General features: G+C 41.3%; 6 protein-coding genes across 10 annotated transcripts; 2 read left to right on the top strand and 4 right to left on the bottom strand.

The window, feature by feature from the left end:
- Positions 1-28: 28 nt before the first annotated feature.
- Positions 29-1169, bottom strand: mrpl17 (mitochondrial ribosomal protein L17). The gene is made up of 3 exons (XM_028981956.1): positions 825-1169; positions 458-526; positions 29-374 (listed from the first exon to the last, which is right to left on the bottom strand). The coding sequence occupies exons 1-3, from the start codon at positions 996-998 to the stop codon at positions 114-116; spliced, it is 504 nt and encodes a 167-aa protein (XP_028837789.1). The 5' UTR covers positions 999-1169; the 3' UTR covers positions 29-113.
- A 694-nt stretch (positions 1170-1863) lies between these two features.
- LOC114791273 (trypsin-2-like) lies at positions 1864-3399 on the bottom strand. 3 transcript variants are annotated; one of them, XM_028981955.1, is made up of 6 exons: positions 3360-3399; positions 3089-3239; positions 2729-2983; positions 2273-2399; positions 2019-2120; positions 1864-1911 (listed from the first exon to the last, which is right to left on the bottom strand). In XM_028981955.1, exons 1-6 carry the CDS (start codon positions 3397-3399, stop codon positions 1864-1866), a joined length of 723 nt encoding a protein of 240 aa, XP_028837788.1. The 3 variants fall into 3 exon arrangements, with proteins under 3 accessions (XP_028837788.1, XP_028837787.1, XP_028837786.1); XM_028981954.1 differs by having other exon boundaries at positions 2273-2409; positions 2733-2983; XM_028981953.1 differs by having other exon boundaries at positions 2273-2392; positions 2716-2983; positions 3089-3253; positions 3362-3399.
- A 1924-nt stretch (positions 3400-5323) lies between these two features.
- Positions 5324-6634, bottom strand: LOC114789745 (trypsin-2-like). 3 transcript variants are annotated; one of them, XM_028979080.1, is made up of 6 exons: positions 6595-6634; positions 6342-6492; positions 5969-6236; positions 5715-5834; positions 5488-5589; positions 5324-5371 (listed from the first exon to the last, which is right to left on the bottom strand). In XM_028979080.1, exons 1-6 carry the CDS (start codon positions 6632-6634, stop codon positions 5324-5326), a joined length of 729 nt encoding a protein of 242 aa, XP_028834913.1. The 3 variants fall into 3 exon arrangements, with proteins under 3 accessions (XP_028834913.1, XP_028834914.1, XP_028834912.1); XM_028979081.1 differs by having other exon boundaries at positions 5715-5841; positions 5982-6236; XM_028979079.1 differs by having other exon boundaries at positions 5715-5851; positions 5986-6236.
- Positions 6635-9707: 3073 nt separating this feature from the next.
- LOC114791096 (trypsin-2-like) lies at positions 9708-11197 on the top strand. Its single transcript, XM_028981633.1, has 6 exons — positions 9708-9747; positions 9859-10009; positions 10281-10531; positions 10725-10861; positions 10961-11062; positions 11150-11197. The coding sequence occupies exons 1-6, from the start codon at positions 9708-9710 to the stop codon at positions 11195-11197; spliced, it is 729 nt and encodes a 242-aa protein (XP_028837466.1).
- A 1173-nt stretch (positions 11198-12370) lies between these two features.
- Positions 12371-14272, bottom strand: LOC114791093 (anionic trypsin-2-like). Its single transcript, XM_028981629.1, has 5 exons — positions 14222-14272; positions 13859-14012; positions 13061-13320; positions 12800-12936; positions 12371-12690 (listed from the first exon to the last, which is right to left on the bottom strand). Exons 1-5 carry the CDS (start codon positions 14262-14264, stop codon positions 12541-12543), a joined length of 744 nt encoding a protein of 247 aa, XP_028837462.1. The 5' UTR covers positions 14265-14272; the 3' UTR covers positions 12371-12540.
- A 635-nt stretch (positions 14273-14907) lies between these two features.
- LOC114789934 (trypsin-like) lies at positions 14908-16476 on the top strand. Its single transcript, XM_028979420.1, has 6 exons — positions 14908-14947; positions 15123-15279; positions 15404-15502; positions 15596-15760; positions 16107-16230; positions 16324-16476. Exons 1-6 carry the CDS (start codon positions 14908-14910, stop codon positions 16474-16476), a joined length of 738 nt encoding a protein of 245 aa, XP_028835253.1.
- The last annotated feature ends 44 nt before the right edge of the window (positions 16477-16520 follow it).

Genomic DNA, 16520 nt, shown 5'->3' with positions numbered 1-16520 from the left:
ATTCTAGGGCCCTTAAAATATACAAATGTTCAGTAATGACAAAAAGGCCTTTAATAAGCATTACTATACATCGGTATTGTACTTGTAATTTGAATTTCAACACATCGCACATCTCAGGGTTCTGTTTTGGCTGTGTTCTGTTGTGCCAGGTCCTCTCTGTAGCCTTTCAGAAGCTGGTTGATCAAAGTTAGTTCATTTTCTCGTTTTACGGGATAGAGCGGCGGGAAAGGGTTGCCCTTATACTCCAGCACAGCCATAGCTGCCCGATCCAAGTTTTCCCGGTTGGGAACACGTGCCATGTATGTGTATCCACCCTGCTGGTTCTGAAACCTTGGCACCAGGACCTTAAAAAGCTTCGGAATCAGATCCTTTTCCTAAAAAGGAAGATAGGAGAGTAATTGAGCTGGGAAAACACACAATCACGTGACATTAAAAGGCCAACAAAAAATGCACATACCGTGAGCCAGAAATTGGCCATCTTCATTGCCTTCTCATCGGTGTCACCCTTCTTGGCATAATCAATCAGCTGTGAAATAATTCATGAAAGCAATTAAGATCATCTGGCGTCTTAAGTTCTGTACAACATAATGTATGCTGTTTCGTTTAGAAGCTTAAATTATGGGTGCGACCATTAATTACGGGCGTTCACCAGTTAAGACTTATTTAGTCAAACATCACCAGCATGGTTTAATCAAATGCAAATATTAAAATAAAGAACGAATGTCACGGGTATATTAAGAGAGGTCACGTGGCATGTAAAAACAGTCAAATTCACGCTTGAGATGTTCAGTGCCAGGTTTAGTTTAGTTACCCCGGCTTCTCACCTTCTCGGCGTAAAACCGAACCTCGTCGGCCCGCGCTCGGACGGTCTCGATCCTCTCGTGTCGAACCAGCCCGGTCAGAATGTTCCGCAGCATGTTGATTCTGGACTCGGGTCCCAGACCCATGTGACGGCCTACCCGGCCGTGGGAAATCAGCGTCCGGAGGCTGAGACGCATCTCTTCGGTCGGGAAATCGGACTCGACAGACTTAAAACGGCAGAGACTCTGTACGTCCGTGGGCCAGCAAATAATCGAGAAAAACAAAGGCGTCCGCGCACTTAACTGCAGACGCGGCTTGTCATGATGTCTGTGACTCGCCGAAGTGTACAGTCTGACATTGTGCGATCGCTAAATCGTTCCGGGTGGGAAACACAAACCACGATTCAAGAGTTCCGGGCGGCGAGCTGTCGGCAGCGCTATGCAATTGCGTAAAGGAAAAACTTCGATAAAGGAAAAACTACAAAAGTATACATTTTATATATTGACATATGTTTCATATGGGGCAGTGGTTGGCTTAACGGGTAAGGAAGCGGACCCGTAATCGGAAGGTTGCCTATTCGAATCCGGAACCATTCAAATTAATATATTTCTTGATTTTGCCACAAATGTAACAAGATTCGCAAATATAAATGATCACTTACATAATAAACCTAACACCATTCACAAATGCATGTCTCGACTCAAAAAAAAAAGTACGTGATGCGCAAATGTCATCAAAAGATTCTACTCGGGATTCGGGACACGGTCTAAAATGCAGCAGCATTTATCAAACCTTTTTTTTATATTGCGCCACATACTCGCCGGAAGGTTATCAAGCAAGTCGGCGAGATGTGGACGCTGCCTGGTTATGGCGTGTTGGATCTGTACATACAGCCGCCAGTACACGCGGTCTGCACAAAAAGTACAATAAACATTCACTAGTTTTTCACTTTTTATTCACACTTTATTTTTCCGCATACAGATGTTTCGTTTAGGAAAAACAACACAACATGATGTGTGGGCTCTCTGATTCATTTCGATGTATTTTGCGTTCCTGTTACGCCTAGTTGCTGGCCATGGTCTGGGCAAGCCAGCTCTGGAATATGCACACCTGCAAATATGGGAAATTGACATGAGAATACATAAAAACACTTCTTGTCTAACGTGAATCTTACATTAATCATATTATGGTGCTTTATTGGCGGCTTGAGGTTTTACCTTGGCATAGACACCAGGATTGTCCTTTTGAGCACAGCCGTAGCCCCAGGACACGACACCCTGCAGCTGACCGTTGCACACAACTGGACCACCAGAGTCACCCTGGGGGACAAGACACAGACCTTCACTTGGAGACAGGCATGAAACCCATGATTCCTGAGTTCAAATATGCTATTCAATCTGATTTACTGCTGGATGGTGTTGCAATAAAGAAGTGATTAAAACACCATTTTTTTTAATCTGTGGATTTTTACCTGGCAAGAGTCCTTGCCTCCCTCCAGGTATCCAGCGCAGAACATGGAATTGGTGATCATGCCAGGGTAGGAGTTGTTGCAGTCTCTGTCGGAGATGATGGGGATCTCCAGGCACTGAAGCTTGTCGCTGTCAGCAGCTGCAGAAACAATTTGCGCCATGTACATTAGCATCAATTCTTTAGGGGCAGGGGTGGCCTAGCGGTTAAGGAAGAGGCCCCGTAATTAGAAGGTTGCTGGTTCGAATCCTGATCCGCCAAGGTGCCACTGGCTGCCCCCTGCTCACCAAGGGTGATGGGTTAAATGCAGAGGACAAATTTCACTGTGTGCACCTTGTGCTGTGCTGCTGTGTCTCACATGTGACAATCACTTCACTTTAACTTTAACATATTTAAGTAATCTTCATGACTGACAGGAGATATTAAGATAAAAAATGAGACTGTGACCCTGTGGCTGTACTCACTGGAGCTCATGGTGTTGCCCCAGCCAGAGACTCTGCACATGGTGCCAGCGGGAGGGCAGCTGGTGGGCAGGGCCACGGGCTGCACGTACTGGTTAAGGGTGGCAGACCTGCTCAGCTTGATCAGCATGATGTCATTGTCGATGTTCCAGGAGTCGTAGTTGGGGTGGCGGATGACTTTTTCGGAGGAGATGAACTGCTCGTTGCCCTCACTATATCCAATGTTGTGCTCGCCCAGACGCACCTCAATACGACTAAGGAAACAGGGCAATAATGATGATGGTGCCTCAGCCATGGGCTAAAGCAGGATTGTACTTTATCCCATTTTAATCAAAAGAAAATTATTGGATATTACTCACGACTGGTAGCAGTGGGCAGCAGACACAACCCAGTCCTTGTTCACAAGGGAACCACCGCAGAAGTGGTAGCCAACGTTCAGAGACGCCTGCCAGGGCTGGGAGTAGGGCTTGCACTCATAACCTCCAACAATCTTGTCATCCTCCTGAGCAACTGGAAGAAGCAAGAAACAAGAAACCAATAAAAACTAAAGTAAAAAAATACTGCATGAGCTAAAATCATGATGAAGTGCCGTTGAAGGTATGTTATGACTGATAGACAATTTATACTTACAAGCTGCTCCCAGGAGCACGATGAAGACCAGAGACCTCATGTTTACAGCTGAGCTGGACTGTGAAGGGGTCTCCTCTGCTCAGCTATTTATGGTGTAGAAGCCTGCCATTCGATAACAATGTGGCCAATCAGCAATCTCACTGCATTTTTTTTTTCCTTAACCAGTAAGTTTTTTCTGGTGAGATAAATTGACAATCAATAGAATTATATTCATGTCTTTGTCAGAATTGAAAAAGTTTTGACTAGAACAATGCTGCCACCATTGTTTTGTAATTTCCTTTAAAGTGCTATTACTATACATTTTATGTGATAAGATAATAATTAAATCTCTGCAATACATATGAGATTTAATACTAAAATGCTAATATATGCTTTAAATAAGTCATTTCATTTCACTTGTGTATAATTGCATTAATGGCCTTAAGCCATACTTTTCATGGAAAAGGTAGAGGGCACATAGAATTTTACTTGTCCTTGAGGCCTGAGCATTTCTGCTGACCTGCACTGCATCAGGTGTGTTTTTCTCACCAAGCCCAGAACCTCCTGACCTTTCTGGGGCCTGTGTTCTGTGGAAATAACAATTTCTCTATATATTCTCTATATATATGATGTGTGTGTGTGTGTGTGTGTGTGTGAGTATATATTTTGAGGTGAAAAGACTCCTTTATAATAAAGTAGTTATTTATTCTGAGACTGACACTATTAAGATGATCAACAAAACAAAACACTGAAAGCAAACATTTTCTGTGCGCTAAAACCAAGTGGTTAAGGAACCACGGGTCATGAGAAAAGTTTTTGATTTATGAATTGTTTGTTATTTATTCACACTTAAAAAAAACTGTACTTAAGAAATACACATGCCAGTCACAACTGACATGCCAGCCACATTTTTATGAATTTTAATCATGTAATTCCACACAAAGTCAGAAAAGGAATTCAATAATATATTGAAGTAAATAGTGGATAGTTGATGATAAAATTTGGTGGAGTCAAAGTAAAAAGTCTACCCAAATGCAAATATTTTTATAAAAGTTGAAAGAGACAAAAAAGTTACTTATTTATGGTAACACATCATATTTGCTTGAGTACCGTTCATCACTGGTATATAGAGAAATTCCAGTCACACTTCAATAGCACCTTGATAGAAGTTGATTAGCAGCCGAGAGAATGTCTGAACCAATTCGCATATAATAAAACTCAGGCTGGCTTCGGCAGTTCATCAGCGATGGTTTTATTAGGTGCTCTGCCACACCTTACAAATACAGTAGACATAGCAGTTTTTAACACGTATCCATGTGCTCAGTGAATTCTAGATGTAGCCAACATTTAATCCCATGAAGTCAGTGGCCTTACAACACTTTTATTTCTCAATCTGAGAAAAAAAATTACACATTTTTGTAGTTTTTCAGATGGATCTTATCCTTAATTCACATCACAGGAAAAAAGATAAGGTGTATGCCCATTGAACAAAAGGAACCATACACAGACAGTTATATTTCAGAGGATCATTTCACTTGGAATTTGCAAGGAACTCATTTCAATTTGGAAAGAGCTTTATAAATACAACCCCCTGGGGACTGTGTTTAATTCAAAGCGTAATAACCTCTCTGTTATAATACTTCTCATATGTTCCTCCTATAAAAGTGACCACATGAGACATGAGTTTCCAGTTATTTTTACCCAGACTTTTTTTTATTAAATATTTAATAATTTAAACAAATGTATGGTGCTTATATATTTTTGTACCTTTTTCCTGTGTGCATCATGATTGTAAATGAACCTTATTGCATGTGCAAGTGTGACCCCTGCTTCACCCTCATGCTCAACCATGACACACTCATTTAAAACAAGGTAACTTGTTATGATGAGAATTTAAAAAATTTACCACAAAAAAGACAGTAATATTTTTTTTTTTACTTTTTATTCACATATTCATTCGCAATGCATTTACGCTCCTGTTGAACTTAATTGCTGGCCATGGTCTGCTCAAGCCACGTCTGGAAGATGCACACCTGCAAAAATTGGAATTTGATATGAGAACTGACAAGAACAACCCGTTTTTTTATTTTTTATAAATTGATTAGTCTTGAATACAAGACTAATCATTACTAGACACTAGAAGGTTTACCTTGGCATAGACACCAGGATGGTCCTTCTCAGCACAGCCGTAGCCCCAGGACACGACACCCTGAAGCTGACCGTTGCACACAACTGGACCACCAGAGTCACCCTGGAGGGACGTGCAAAAAGAAAAAAAATTTTCACTTTTTACACAAGCATGCAGAATGATGATAATTACACAGTTGTTATTATGATTGGTTTACTGCTGGTGGGTATGGCAGTGTGGATTTTTACCTGGCAAGAGTCCTTGCCTCCCTCCAGGTATCCAGCGCAGAACATGGAATTGGTGATCATGCCAGGGTAGGAGTTGTTGCAGTCTCTGTCAGAGATGATGGGGATCTCCAGGCACTGAAGCTTGTCACTGTCAGCAGCTGCAGAAGCAATTTGCACCATGTAAATTAGCATCATATTTAAATAATCTACATTACTGACATGAGGGATTAAGATAAGATCAGACCACCACAATGGTGTAAAAATGAGACTGTGACCCTGTGGCTGTACTCACTGGAGCTCATGGTGTTGCCCCAGCCAGAGACTCTGCACATGGTGCCAGCGGGAGGGCAGCTGGTGGGCAGGGCCACGGGCTGCACGTACTGGTTAAGGGTGGCAGACCTGCTCAGCTTGATCAGCATGATGTCATTGTCGATGTTCCAGGAGTCGTAGTTGGGGTGGCGGATGACTTTTTCGGAGGAGATGAACTGCTCGTTGCCCTCACTATATCCAATGTTGTGCTCGCCCAGACGCACCTCAATACGACTGAGGAAACAGGGCAATAATGATGATGGTGCCTCAGCCATGGGCTAAAGCAGGATTGTACTTTATCCCATTTTAATCAAAAGAAAATTATTGGATATTACTCACGACTGGTAGCAGTGGGCAGCAGACACAACCCAGTCCTTGTTCACAAGGGAACCACCGCAGAAGTGGTAGCCAACGTTCAGAGATGCCTGCCAGGGCTGGGAGTAGGGCTTGCACTCATAACCTCCAACAATCTTGTCATCCTCCTGAGCAACTGTGCCAAACAAGAAATGGACAATTAAAATGTAATAAGTTAAAATCACTGAATGAGCTAAAATCATGATATACTATGATGTAATAGGGTATTTATACATACAAGCTGCTCCCAGGAGCACGATAAAGACCAGAGACCTCATGTTTACTGCTGAGCTGGACTGTGAAGAAGTCTCTTCTGCTCAGTTATTTATAATGAGTAAAGCCTGCCTCTCAATGAATATCTGACCAATCAGTGAACTCACAGTACATATTTTTTTTATATTGCTGATAAGATAAAGTGATATTCAACAGAACTATATTAATTCGTCACGTTTGAAATATTGAGTTTTGTATAGAATATGTTTTATATTAATGCCTGGCAGTTTTTTAAATAAATAAATATTATATTATATTATATTATATTATTGTTATTTTATAATATATTTCAGAATTGTTACATGATAGCTTAGCGTATAAAGTAGAATCTATAAAAATTGCTAAACATTGATTTTTCTTTTTAAAGAGACATTTTGTACAGAGTTGTGTAAATGAACTTGGTTCAATATTTATTGCCATCCAAAAAGCATTAAACTGTACTGGACAGAGACATTGTGCAACACACTTGCTTGTCCTTGAGATTGACCCTTAGCATTTCTGTTGATTTGTACACCATCAGGTGTGTTCTTTCTCACAAAAGTCCAGCTACCTGCTAAAAAAAAATTCCCATATCATTCACCTGCTTTCTACAGTTCTGCATTTTAATTTGACCCAGTATGCTGTCAGATGGAAAGACTTTATGTCTAATCTGCTGTTTATGTGTATAGTTATGATCATTGTTATCATCATCATCAATGCCAGTAATGTCATGTTTGGCATGACAGATTTCATTTGTTACATGATGCCAGATTTGAGTTGAGCAGGTGTGACAACAGATTAACCCCTTCAGGAATTGTGTCTGGGACACCATTGGAATTTGACATGGATCAGATGAGTGTCTGGTGAAATGGATACCTTGGGTGACTGCTCTCCACACAGTAGAATGGTCCACATCAGCTACTATGGCTCTTTGTTTGTGAGGTTATTGTGCATTATAGAAAGACAGGGGTTAATGTCTCAACAGGTGGTACCATATCACTGTCTTGTTAACCCTGATCAAACTCATGTCTTCACTAATTCACTAGTTAGTGCACTTCCCTATATAGCTTCCATGCTCCCTCCCTACCTCGTTGCTTCTGACCTGTGTGCACATAACTATGTGTGGGTCAGCTGCTCCCATACAACCTAGACCTTGCCAAGTGCGTAAACTTTATTTATAGGCTCCAATGCATGTTCTGTTTCTGTTTAGTGATTTCTTAAATAAATTTGAAAATGTAGTGTGACAGGTCCTTGTGGCTCCACTTTGGCATCACACAGGGCCTCAAAATAAAGGGAATGGTAATTCTCAGAAAAATTTAATTTATTTATTACAAATTTCTTTAGGACATTTTAGCTCTACAGTGAATCACCAGTTATGTTGATTGTGAAAGATAAGAGCAAAGCACTAGCCTGCTAATCACACCCATGGACTGATGCACTGGGTTCTCCTTACTGACAATAATAGAAGCACAGTCTTCATGCTTCCCTCCTGCCAAGCCTTGTGACATTGACTTCATCATCATCCCTCATTTGTTTTTTGATATAAATATAATATTTCAACAATTCTATACACTTTTTGATAGCGTTTTCAAGATATCAACCCATCCACTTTATGTTCAAGATGAACACTTATATGAAGTTGTTGATGCATCACATTCAATTTAATTAAGATTGCAGTTAACTGAGAAGTACAAATTTTAGCATTAATAATGTCTTATTTCCTTATATCCCAAACATCTTATTTACCAGGTCACACGTAAAGGCAATTACTGAACATTTTATAGTGCAATGCAAACTTATTCAAATGGTTAGAAAGCAGATCTTTGTGGCCTTAGCTGGGGGGAAAGCATTGGAAAATATCTTATAAAATATCAGATTTGTCAATAAACACCATTCATTTTTTTCAGCCAAATTACACACTGATTTATTATTTTCAACAACTCAAGCAAAGATTTTTATATGAAACTGGATTTTTTTTTACAGCATTTATTAGTCACCCTTATCCAGAGCGACTTACAATCAGTAGTTACAGGGACAGTCCTCCGTGGAGCAACTTAGGGTTAAGTGTCTTGCTCAGGGACACAATGGTAGTAAGTGGGATTTGAACCTGGGTCTTCTGGTTCATAGGCGAGTGTGTTACCCACTAGGCTACTACTACCACTATCTCCTCTTTTTTTAGACTTTCAGATTACACTGGTACAGCTGTTATTTTCTCAAACTCATATGTTCTTCTCCAACAGTGCACTTTTTAACATGAATACATATTCATTACGGAAATGTTATAGAACTGAAGTAATAGTTAAGAAACATGTTCCATGTAGACCACCAAGGTATATAGCAGATCAAGAGCAACCAAATACTTTCTGCAATGAACAAAACAAGATAAATAGTATATTATGTTATATTTCATTATTTTGTATATTGGTCTTACAGTGTTCAGTGTGTCTGTATGCTATTTTCTATTAGTGCACAGAGAACATGACTGACACTGGTCTGTTTTAGTGGGTGTAATTACCATTAATTCCAGAAATGTAGGTTTGAAGCAGGCAATCTATCCCAAATACTTGGAAATATCAAATGGAAAATGTGGTGAGAAAAGCACAGATGAGAGATCAAGTGAGATCAAAGTCCAGTCAGAAAGGCGTAAAACAGGTTTCATATCCAAGTTCAATTAATTCTCATTTGCATAATGACATTTAGTTAAATGGTACATTCAACTGTTTTTTCTTACCAGTTTTCTCTACTGTTTCATGTAATACTGTCATCAAGACACTGTACAAACACACATCATGATTTATAAAAAGATATAAAAAAATATGTATCTGCAAAACACGTTACATATTTTTCATTTTTACTTTAAAACTGAAAATATGTTATAACTATTTAAAAAAGCTTATTTTACATTTTTTTAATGTTAAATGTACTAAATGCTTTTCATTTAGAACTTTGGTAAATGAAGATCGAATCAGATTGGCTTCAGCACCGTGTCAAGTGTTATTGGTTGGTTAACCCTTAGGGGTGTGGTTTATACATCTTGGTCTGTATAAATAGGAGAGGCACAACTGCAGATTCCTGCATTGTCTGGATCAATCAGCCAACATGAGGTCTTTGGTCTTCCTTGTGCTTCTTGGAGCTGCATGTATGTAGAACATCCACGTGATGATGGCAATACTGAATTCTCCACAATGGTCCTTTTATTATAAATCAGGATTTATAGTGAAATATTTGAAAAATCATTTGCTCTGTGCAGTTGCTCTGGAGGACGACAAGATTGTTGGAGGCTACGAGTGCAAGGCCTACTCCCAGCCCTGGCAGGTGTCTCTGAATGCTGGCTACCACTTCTGCGGCGGTTCCCTGATCAACAAGGATTGGGTTGTATCTGCAGCCCACTGCTACAAGTCGTAAGTAGGCGGCCTCTCACACATAAAACAGATCCAGCCTATACAACCCGCCCTAATATAATCACATAATTCCCATTACTAAACATATTAATTATCTTTACTCATTTCAATTGCCAGCAAAATAATAGCATGTTTAATCATCTGGTAACGTCTGAGTGGATTTTTTGTCACAAAAAAGCATTGTAACATATACAACATTTTACAACATTGTTTTAGAAAACTCGCTATGTAAGTGGTAGACATTCACCAAATTCTCCTTCTACTTCATCAGTCGTATTGAGGTGCGTCTGGGCGAGCACAACATTGGAATTAATGAGGGCAACGAGCAGTTCATCTCCTCCGAAAAAGTCATCCGCCACCCCAACTACGACTCCTGGAACATCGACAATGACGTCATGCTGATCAAGCTGAGCAGGTCTGCCACCCTTAACCAGTACGTGCAGCCTGTGGCCCTGCCCACCAGCTGCCCTCCCGCTGGCACCATGTGCAGAGTCTCTGGCTGGGGCAACACCATGAGCTCCAGTGAGTACAGCCACAGGGACCATGAGACTAGCTGTGATAGGCACAAACAATTGCCAAATATAATTAAATAATAACTAACAAATTTAATTTAAACACAAATTCATCTGATCATCTGTATTCCTTCTCATTTTTCTGTCTAATATCTCTGTGTATGTTAATACTTCAACTAAATTGTCTCTGCTGGTCTGATTAGCTGCTGACAGCGACAAGCTTCAGTGCCTGGAGATCCCCATCATCTCCGACAGAGACTGCAACAACTCCTACCCTGGCATGATCACCAATTCCATGTTCTGCGCTGGATATCTGGAGGGAGGCAAGGACTCTTGCCAGGTGTTGTACTGTGGTCTTCACTCTTTTAAACTGCATCCCTTGTGCTTGAAGTTGTTGAAATCAGTGTAAATGTTCCTGACGTCTCTTCTTCTCTCCAAGGGTGACTCTGGTGGTCCTGTTGTGTGCAACGGTCAGCTGCAGGGTATTGTGTCCTGGGGCTATGGCTGTGCTCAAAAGGACAATCCTGGTGTCTATGCCAAGGTATGCCATAAATAATTACAGTCATTACATCCTGCTCAAACGAGACAAGATGTTCTATTGTCTCATGTTTATTTCTTGTATTTCTAGGTGTGCATCTTCACAAGCTGGATTACCCAGACTATGGCCAACAACTAATTATAACAACACTGGAACAATATATTGTGCCATTTCAAATACGATCTTGTGATGGAAATATAGAGTGACAATAAAACTTTTTCCAAAATTTATCAAGATTTTTTGTGACCTATTTTCATTGGATGAGGCAACATTTTAAATGAAACTATAATAAATTAAACTATTAACTCTCTCATTACAACCAAAGACTGGTCTTATAAAGGGGCATTTCAATTTACTACAACATTCAAGCTATAAAAGATAAAGCAAGATAAAGCCTCCAGAGGATATTTTACTCACTCATTCACTCTCACTTTGTCACATCCACGAGCTAACGGGGGAAGGAAGCGCAGAGGCGGGACATAATGAAAACAATGATTTATTAAACAATAAAGGAAAATGGCACGATGGCTGAAACCAGGGGAAACAAAAGGGGAGAACGAAAACAAACCCGCAGGCATGTGGCAATTGCCAGAACTCAAAAACTATGCATATACATAAATCGGTCCACAAAGAATGTTGCAGCCGCTGATGGGCGGCTGCATAGCGCCTTTTAACTGCAGTCCTGATTGGGCAGAGGTGAGTCCCCAGGTGCCCTCACTCCTGACACTTTCTCCCAAGCAGCGTCACAGCGGCCGAATACCAGGACATTGAAAGTGAAGTGATTGTCATTATGAAGCACAGCAAACACAGCACAAAATGTGTCACCCAGGGAGCAGTGTGTGGGGACGGAACCTTGTTCAGTGGCACCTCAGTCGCTTGGGGGCTCGGGATTTGAACCGGCAACTTACAGGTCCGCAACTTACAGGTCCGCTTCCTTACCCACTAGGCCACCCTGGCGGGCAGACATACACACCCCATCCATTCACACAGACCTTTACTTGTTTTCAAGAATGAGATTCAGATAAAAAATTTTCCCTAAACAAAATTTCACCAAAAAATCCAATATTGCAGGTGTAGTGTGTGCTGTGAAGGACAGATCAACAGCTTCAATTTTCTGCTGTTCTTTGTTAGGATGATTCAGCAACACTTAAACGTGTTCAAATATTATAGAATTTTATTGATTGTTTTTTGTTAATGCAAACAAATGTACGGTGGCCCTACAAATGGGTTATAAACTGTTACAGACATTTCAGGAGCACTAGTATTGAAAACAGTGTGGCCACTCACACTATCTGATGGATTTTGCTGTTGTTCAGGCTGTCTGAAGTATGACTCAAATCTCACACTATCTACTCAACCAACTTTAACGTTAAAGTGTGTTAAACATAAAGACATGCTTTCATAATAATAAGAGACATCATGTCCTGCAGGCAAATTTACTTCATCATTTATCTCAGTTCTTCAGTGACAGCATTACAAGGCTAGTAGCTGGACAGAATCTCATTAATCCAGGGCAAAAGAGAACACACTTTGGTATAAACACCTGGGTAATTTGGCTGAGCACAGCCGTAACCCCACGACACAATGCCCTGCAATTCTTCATTACAGACCAAAGGACCGCCAGAATCACCCTGTGATGGAGAAAAAGCAGAGACAGAAACAGCAGAATGAAGAATGAATATGAATAAACCTGCAATCAGTAGGAACATGCATAAATAATTGAAATTGGGATGCTTTTACCTGACAGGAATCTTTCCCACCCTCCAAGTAACCAGCACACACCATAGTCTCAGAGATCTGTCCTGGATAGGAGCTCTCACAGTCCTGCTGAGACAGGATGGGTACCTCCACACACTGGAGGTTAAATGGGTTGAACACTGAGGAGAATAGCATGTTGAGGGGAAATAAATTGAAGATGTGAAACATAAAGCTGATCTTTAAATTAGTTTTGTAACTAAAACATAGATTAGTCATATGACTCCAGCTGCACTCAGCACAGACCTGAGTCAGAGTAGATATTTCCCCAACCGGACACCACACACATATCGCCTGGTTCAGGACAGGCCTTAGGGAGTGGGATGGGCTTAACAAACTCATTAATGGTGACAGGTTGGGCTAGTTTCATCAGCATGATGTCATGGTCCAATGTCTGGTAGTCGTAGCTCTGGTGCCAGTAGATGGCATCCACTGACATGTACTGTTCTGTGCCCTCATACTCCCAGATGTGGTGGTCACCCAGAATGGCAATTTGAGCATAAGGACTGCAGGAGAGGAAAGGACAGAAAAATGACTTCAATAATTGACAGAATTAATAATTATAAAAACAATAAACGTATTCCAAAAAGCTTTCAGTAAGACACTACATATAACAATATACCGCGAGGGGTGGTAGTAGCCTAGTGGGTAACACACTCGCCTATGAACCAGAAGACCCGGGTTCGAATCCCACTTACTACCATTGTGTCCCTGAGCAAGACACTTAACCCTAAGTTGCTCCAGGGGGGGACTGTCCCTGTAACTACTGATTGTAAGTCGCTCTGGATAAGGGCGTCTGATAAATGCTGTAAATGTAATGTAATGTACCTGGAGTGGCCACACATATTACAAAAGTTTTGCCCTTCTTGACCCTCCCTATTTACCCGGGCTTGAGACCGGCACTAAATACGCTGTCGCGTGAACAAACTTCAGTGGCTGTGTAATAACTATCATTGACTAAACATTAGAAATAAATACAGATTAAACATTAGAAGGTATGAAAATCAAGTGGGCTGCTTGGTTTTGCCATGCTGCGGTACTTACTCTATCCAGCAGTGGGCAGCAGAAATGATCCACTGGTCTTTGATCAGGGAGCCTCCACAGAAGTGGTAGCCAATGTTGACTGATACTTGCCAAGGTTGTGAATGAGGCTTACACTCATACCCACCAACAATCTTGTGGTCCAGAGGAGCTGCAACTAAAGACCATAAATGAAAGTGGAAGTCTGAGAGGACGATGGTAAAGCTGTGGCAGGGCAAAACAGTGAAAAGTGGCTTTCATGACAAGCAAATTTGTTTTAAACTCAAATCATATCAAATTTTGATTATGGATCAAAACTGTTACATTTGTCCTTTGACAAAATGGCAGACATGTTGTCAGACCAGAGCTCTGTGGGATGTAATTTACCTGCAGCACCCAGAAGTGTGAGTGCAACAAGAGCGATCATCATTCTGGTTCCCTCTCATCACCATGTGGGGTGGACTTCAGGTTAGCAGTATTTATAGTAATGAGTTTATCTGTCATCGTCACCCTACCTCCAGTCACCCAAAACTCACAGATACAGCAGTTAATAAGTGATGGATCAGAAGGAGTTTTTTTTGCATTTACTTGTCCCTTTAATCTTTCAACATCAAGCAGATTAGAAGACTTGTTTATGTAGCTGGTGCATTCCCAAAAAGTCATTGCTGCAGGAACATCATGGAACATTCTTAACCTGTCCAGAATAAGGGTGTGAGAGTTCTGCAAAAAAACACTGCTGTTCTTACCTTCAAGAAACATTCTTACGCACTTGGCTAAAGCAATGGGCAGTTTATCCAGTGACCAGAATGACATTCTTCATGCTTAACAGGAATCTGTAGCTCTTTGTGGCCAATCAAGACCTTATTTATGGGTATTTCATTCATAACGCCACATGTTGCACTGCACCAGGCAGCACAAACAGACCGAGTGGTCAGTTAAACATTAAACAATATTGTGACCAGCGCTAATCTGGTGGTTGGTGTCTTTGGCAGACCAGGGAGGGCAGGGCAGGTAGAATATATATATACCACCTGCAGCAATATCTGCCAACTGTGGCCCAACTGTGGGAGATCATGAAACTGCTCCTACTCTTGTCCCTGGTGGGAGCTGCTGGTAAACAGCAAAAAAAGAGCAATTTAATTTTTGTCCATGAATGCTGAAATGTTTTGTAAAGATTACATTCCCTGTTTCATGTACTATTCCATTTCAACATTTTGTTGACGGTGTGCAGTGTATGGATTTGTGAGGATTCCCACCCACGATGACTTCTTTTTGCTTCGTTTTTCAGCGGCAGTGCCTAGAGGGGATGGCAGAATTGTTGGGGGATATGAGTGCACCCCTAACTCCAAGCCCTGGATGGCATCCCTCAATTATGGATACCACTTCTGCGGTGCAGTGCTCATTAATGAGCAGTGGGTACTTTCTGTTGCACACTGCTGGTACAAGTAAGTACTTCACATTAAGCTTTAATATAGTTTTTACGTGCATGAATATTAAGTTCTGAGAAATTAACTCTTCACACAGAATTACACACAATCATTTTCTTACAATGTCCTGTTTTTCTCATAGTCCATACGCCATGCAAATCATGCTGGGAGAACATGACCTGCGTGTGTTTGAGGGCACTGAGCAGCTCCTTAAAACAGATACCATCATCTGGCATCCCCAGTAAGCAACTGCTAACACGACTAATCCAATTCCTGATTCTCTATTTAAAAAACTCTTCATTAAAATAATCTCACTCTTAATCTGTGACCCTAGATACGATTACCAGACGCTGGACTATGACATCATGCTGATCAAACTCTTTCACCCAGTAAAAGTAACTGATGCGGTGAGGCCTGTCGCTCTGCCCAGCGGCTGCCCGTATGCCGGCATGTCGTGTTCAGTGTCTGGCTGGGGCAACACAGACGCCGTGAACGGTGAGACAGAAAAAAGAGAATTATCATCATCTCTAGGTGAAGCAAATGATGAGAATGCACACTAGAACATGCTCATCCTGTTTAAAAGCATTGGCCGTAACACGAATAAACATTTTTTGTTAACATTTACATTTACGCCCTTATCCAGAGCGACTTACAATCAGTAGTTACAGGGACAGTCCCCCCCTGGAGCAACTAAGGGTTAAGTGTCTTGCCCAGGGACATAATGGTAGTAAGTGGGATTTGAACCTGGGTCTTCTGTTTCATAGGCGAGTGTGTTACCCACTAGGCTGTTTGAACCCACTGTTTGAATGTATGTGAATATTCACGTTCACAGTAAACCTGCCCACGCGGCTGCAGTGCCTGGATCTGCCCGTCATCGATGAGAAGGACTGTGAGAGCTCCTACCCGGGCATGATCACCCGTAACATGATGTGTGCAGGTTATTTAGATGGAGGCAAAGGCGTCTGTAATGTAAGTACAAGAAGATTCTAGTTTGTGGGGACTGCATTTTCGGACCCTATTTGATGCAAAATAAACATTTCCACTACTGTTTCTTTTTCTTAGGGAGATTCTGGCAGTCCGCTGATTTGTCAGGGGGAGGTACATGGACTGGTGTCCTGGGGACAGGGGTGTGCCCAGCCTAACTACCCCGCAGTCTATGTCAAAGTGTGTGAGTTTTTGTACTGGATCAGTGACACCCTGGAGGCCAACGCATGATGAATGAAACACGTATCAGCTCTCTGTTCTTCTGTTTAAACTGA

This window comes from Denticeps clupeoides, chromosome 5 (assembly GCF_900700375.1).
Source record: "Denticeps clupeoides chromosome 5, fDenClu1.1, whole genome shotgun sequence".
NCBI classification, from domain to species: Eukaryota; Metazoa; Chordata; class Actinopteri; order Clupeiformes; family Denticipitidae; genus Denticeps; species Denticeps clupeoides.
The sequence above is the reverse complement of the archived record's forward strand: the minus strand, read 5'-3'. Positions and strand labels throughout refer to the sequence as shown.

Excerpts from the sequence above, each read along its gene's own strand:
- LOC114791096 (XM_028981633.1), top strand. The coding sequence starts at position 9,708 with ATGAGGTCTTTGGTCTTCCTTGTGCTTCTTGGAGCTGCAT. Across the intron at positions 9,748-9,858 it reads TGTGCTTCTTGGAGCTGCAT|TTGCTCTGGAGGACGACAAG; the intron begins GTATGTAGAACA and ends TGCTCTGTGCAG. Across the intron at positions 10,862-10,960 it reads GAGGCAAGGACTCTTGCCAG|GGTGACTCTGGTGGTCCTGT; the intron begins GTGTTGTACTGT and ends CTTCTCTCCAAG.
- LOC114789934 (XM_028979420.1), top strand. The coding sequence starts at position 14,908 with ATGAAACTGCTCCTACTCTTGTCCCTGGTGGGAGCTGCTG. Across the intron at positions 14,948-15,122 it reads GTCCCTGGTGGGAGCTGCTG|CGGCAGTGCCTAGAGGGGAT; the intron begins GTAAACAGCAAA and ends TTCGTTTTTCAG. Across the intron at positions 15,761-16,106 it reads ACAGACGCCGTGAACGGTGA|GCGGCTGCAGTGCCTGGATC; the intron begins GACAGAAAAAAG and ends AAACCTGCCCAC.
- mrpl17 (XM_028981956.1), bottom strand. The coding sequence starts at position 998 with ATGCGTCTCAGCCTCCGGACGCTGATTTCCCACGGCCGGGTAGGCCGT. Across the intron at positions 527-824 it reads TTCGGTTTTACGCCGAGAAG|CTGATTGATTATGCCAAGAA; the intron begins GTGAGAAGCCGG and ends ATTATTTCACAG. Across the intron at positions 375-457 it reads TGGCCAATTTCTGGCTCACG|GAAAAGGATCTGATTCCGAA; the intron begins GTATGTGCATTT and ends CTTCCTTTTTAG.
- LOC114791093 (XM_028981629.1), bottom strand. The coding sequence starts at position 14,264 with ATGATGATCGCTCTTGTTGCACTCACACTTCTGGGTGCTGCAG. Across the intron at positions 14,013-14,221 it reads CACACTTCTGGGTGCTGCAG|TTGCAGCTCCTCTGGACCAC; the intron begins GTAAATTACATC and ends TATGGTCTTTAG. Across the intron at positions 13,321-13,858 it reads GCTGCCCACTGCTGGATAGA|TCCTTATGCTCAAATTGCCA; the intron begins GTAAGTACCGCA and ends CCTCTCCTGCAG.
- LOC114791273 (XM_028981953.1), bottom strand. The coding sequence starts at position 3,399 with ATGAGGTCTCTGGTCTTCATCGTGCTCCTGGGAGCAGC. Across the intron at positions 2,393-2,715 it reads CCAGTGAGTACAGCCACAGG|CTTCAGTGCCTGGAGATCCC; the intron begins GTCACAGTCTCA and ends GACAGCGACAAG. Across the intron at positions 1,912-2,018 it reads ATCCTGGTGTCTATGCCAAG|GTGTGCATATTCCAGAGCTG; the intron begins GTAAAACCTCAA and ends CCATATTTGCAG.
- LOC114789745 (XM_028979080.1), bottom strand. The coding sequence starts at position 6,634 with ATGAGGTCTCTGGTCTTTATCGTGCTCCTGGGAGCAGCTT. Across the intron at positions 6,493-6,594 it reads CGTGCTCCTGGGAGCAGCTT|TTGCTCAGGAGGATGACAAG; the intron begins GTATGTATAAAT and ends TGTTTGGCACAG. Across the intron at positions 5,835-5,968 it reads CCAGTGAGTACAGCCACAGG|CTTCAGTGCCTGGAGATCCC; the intron begins GTCACAGTCTCA and ends GACAGTGACAAG.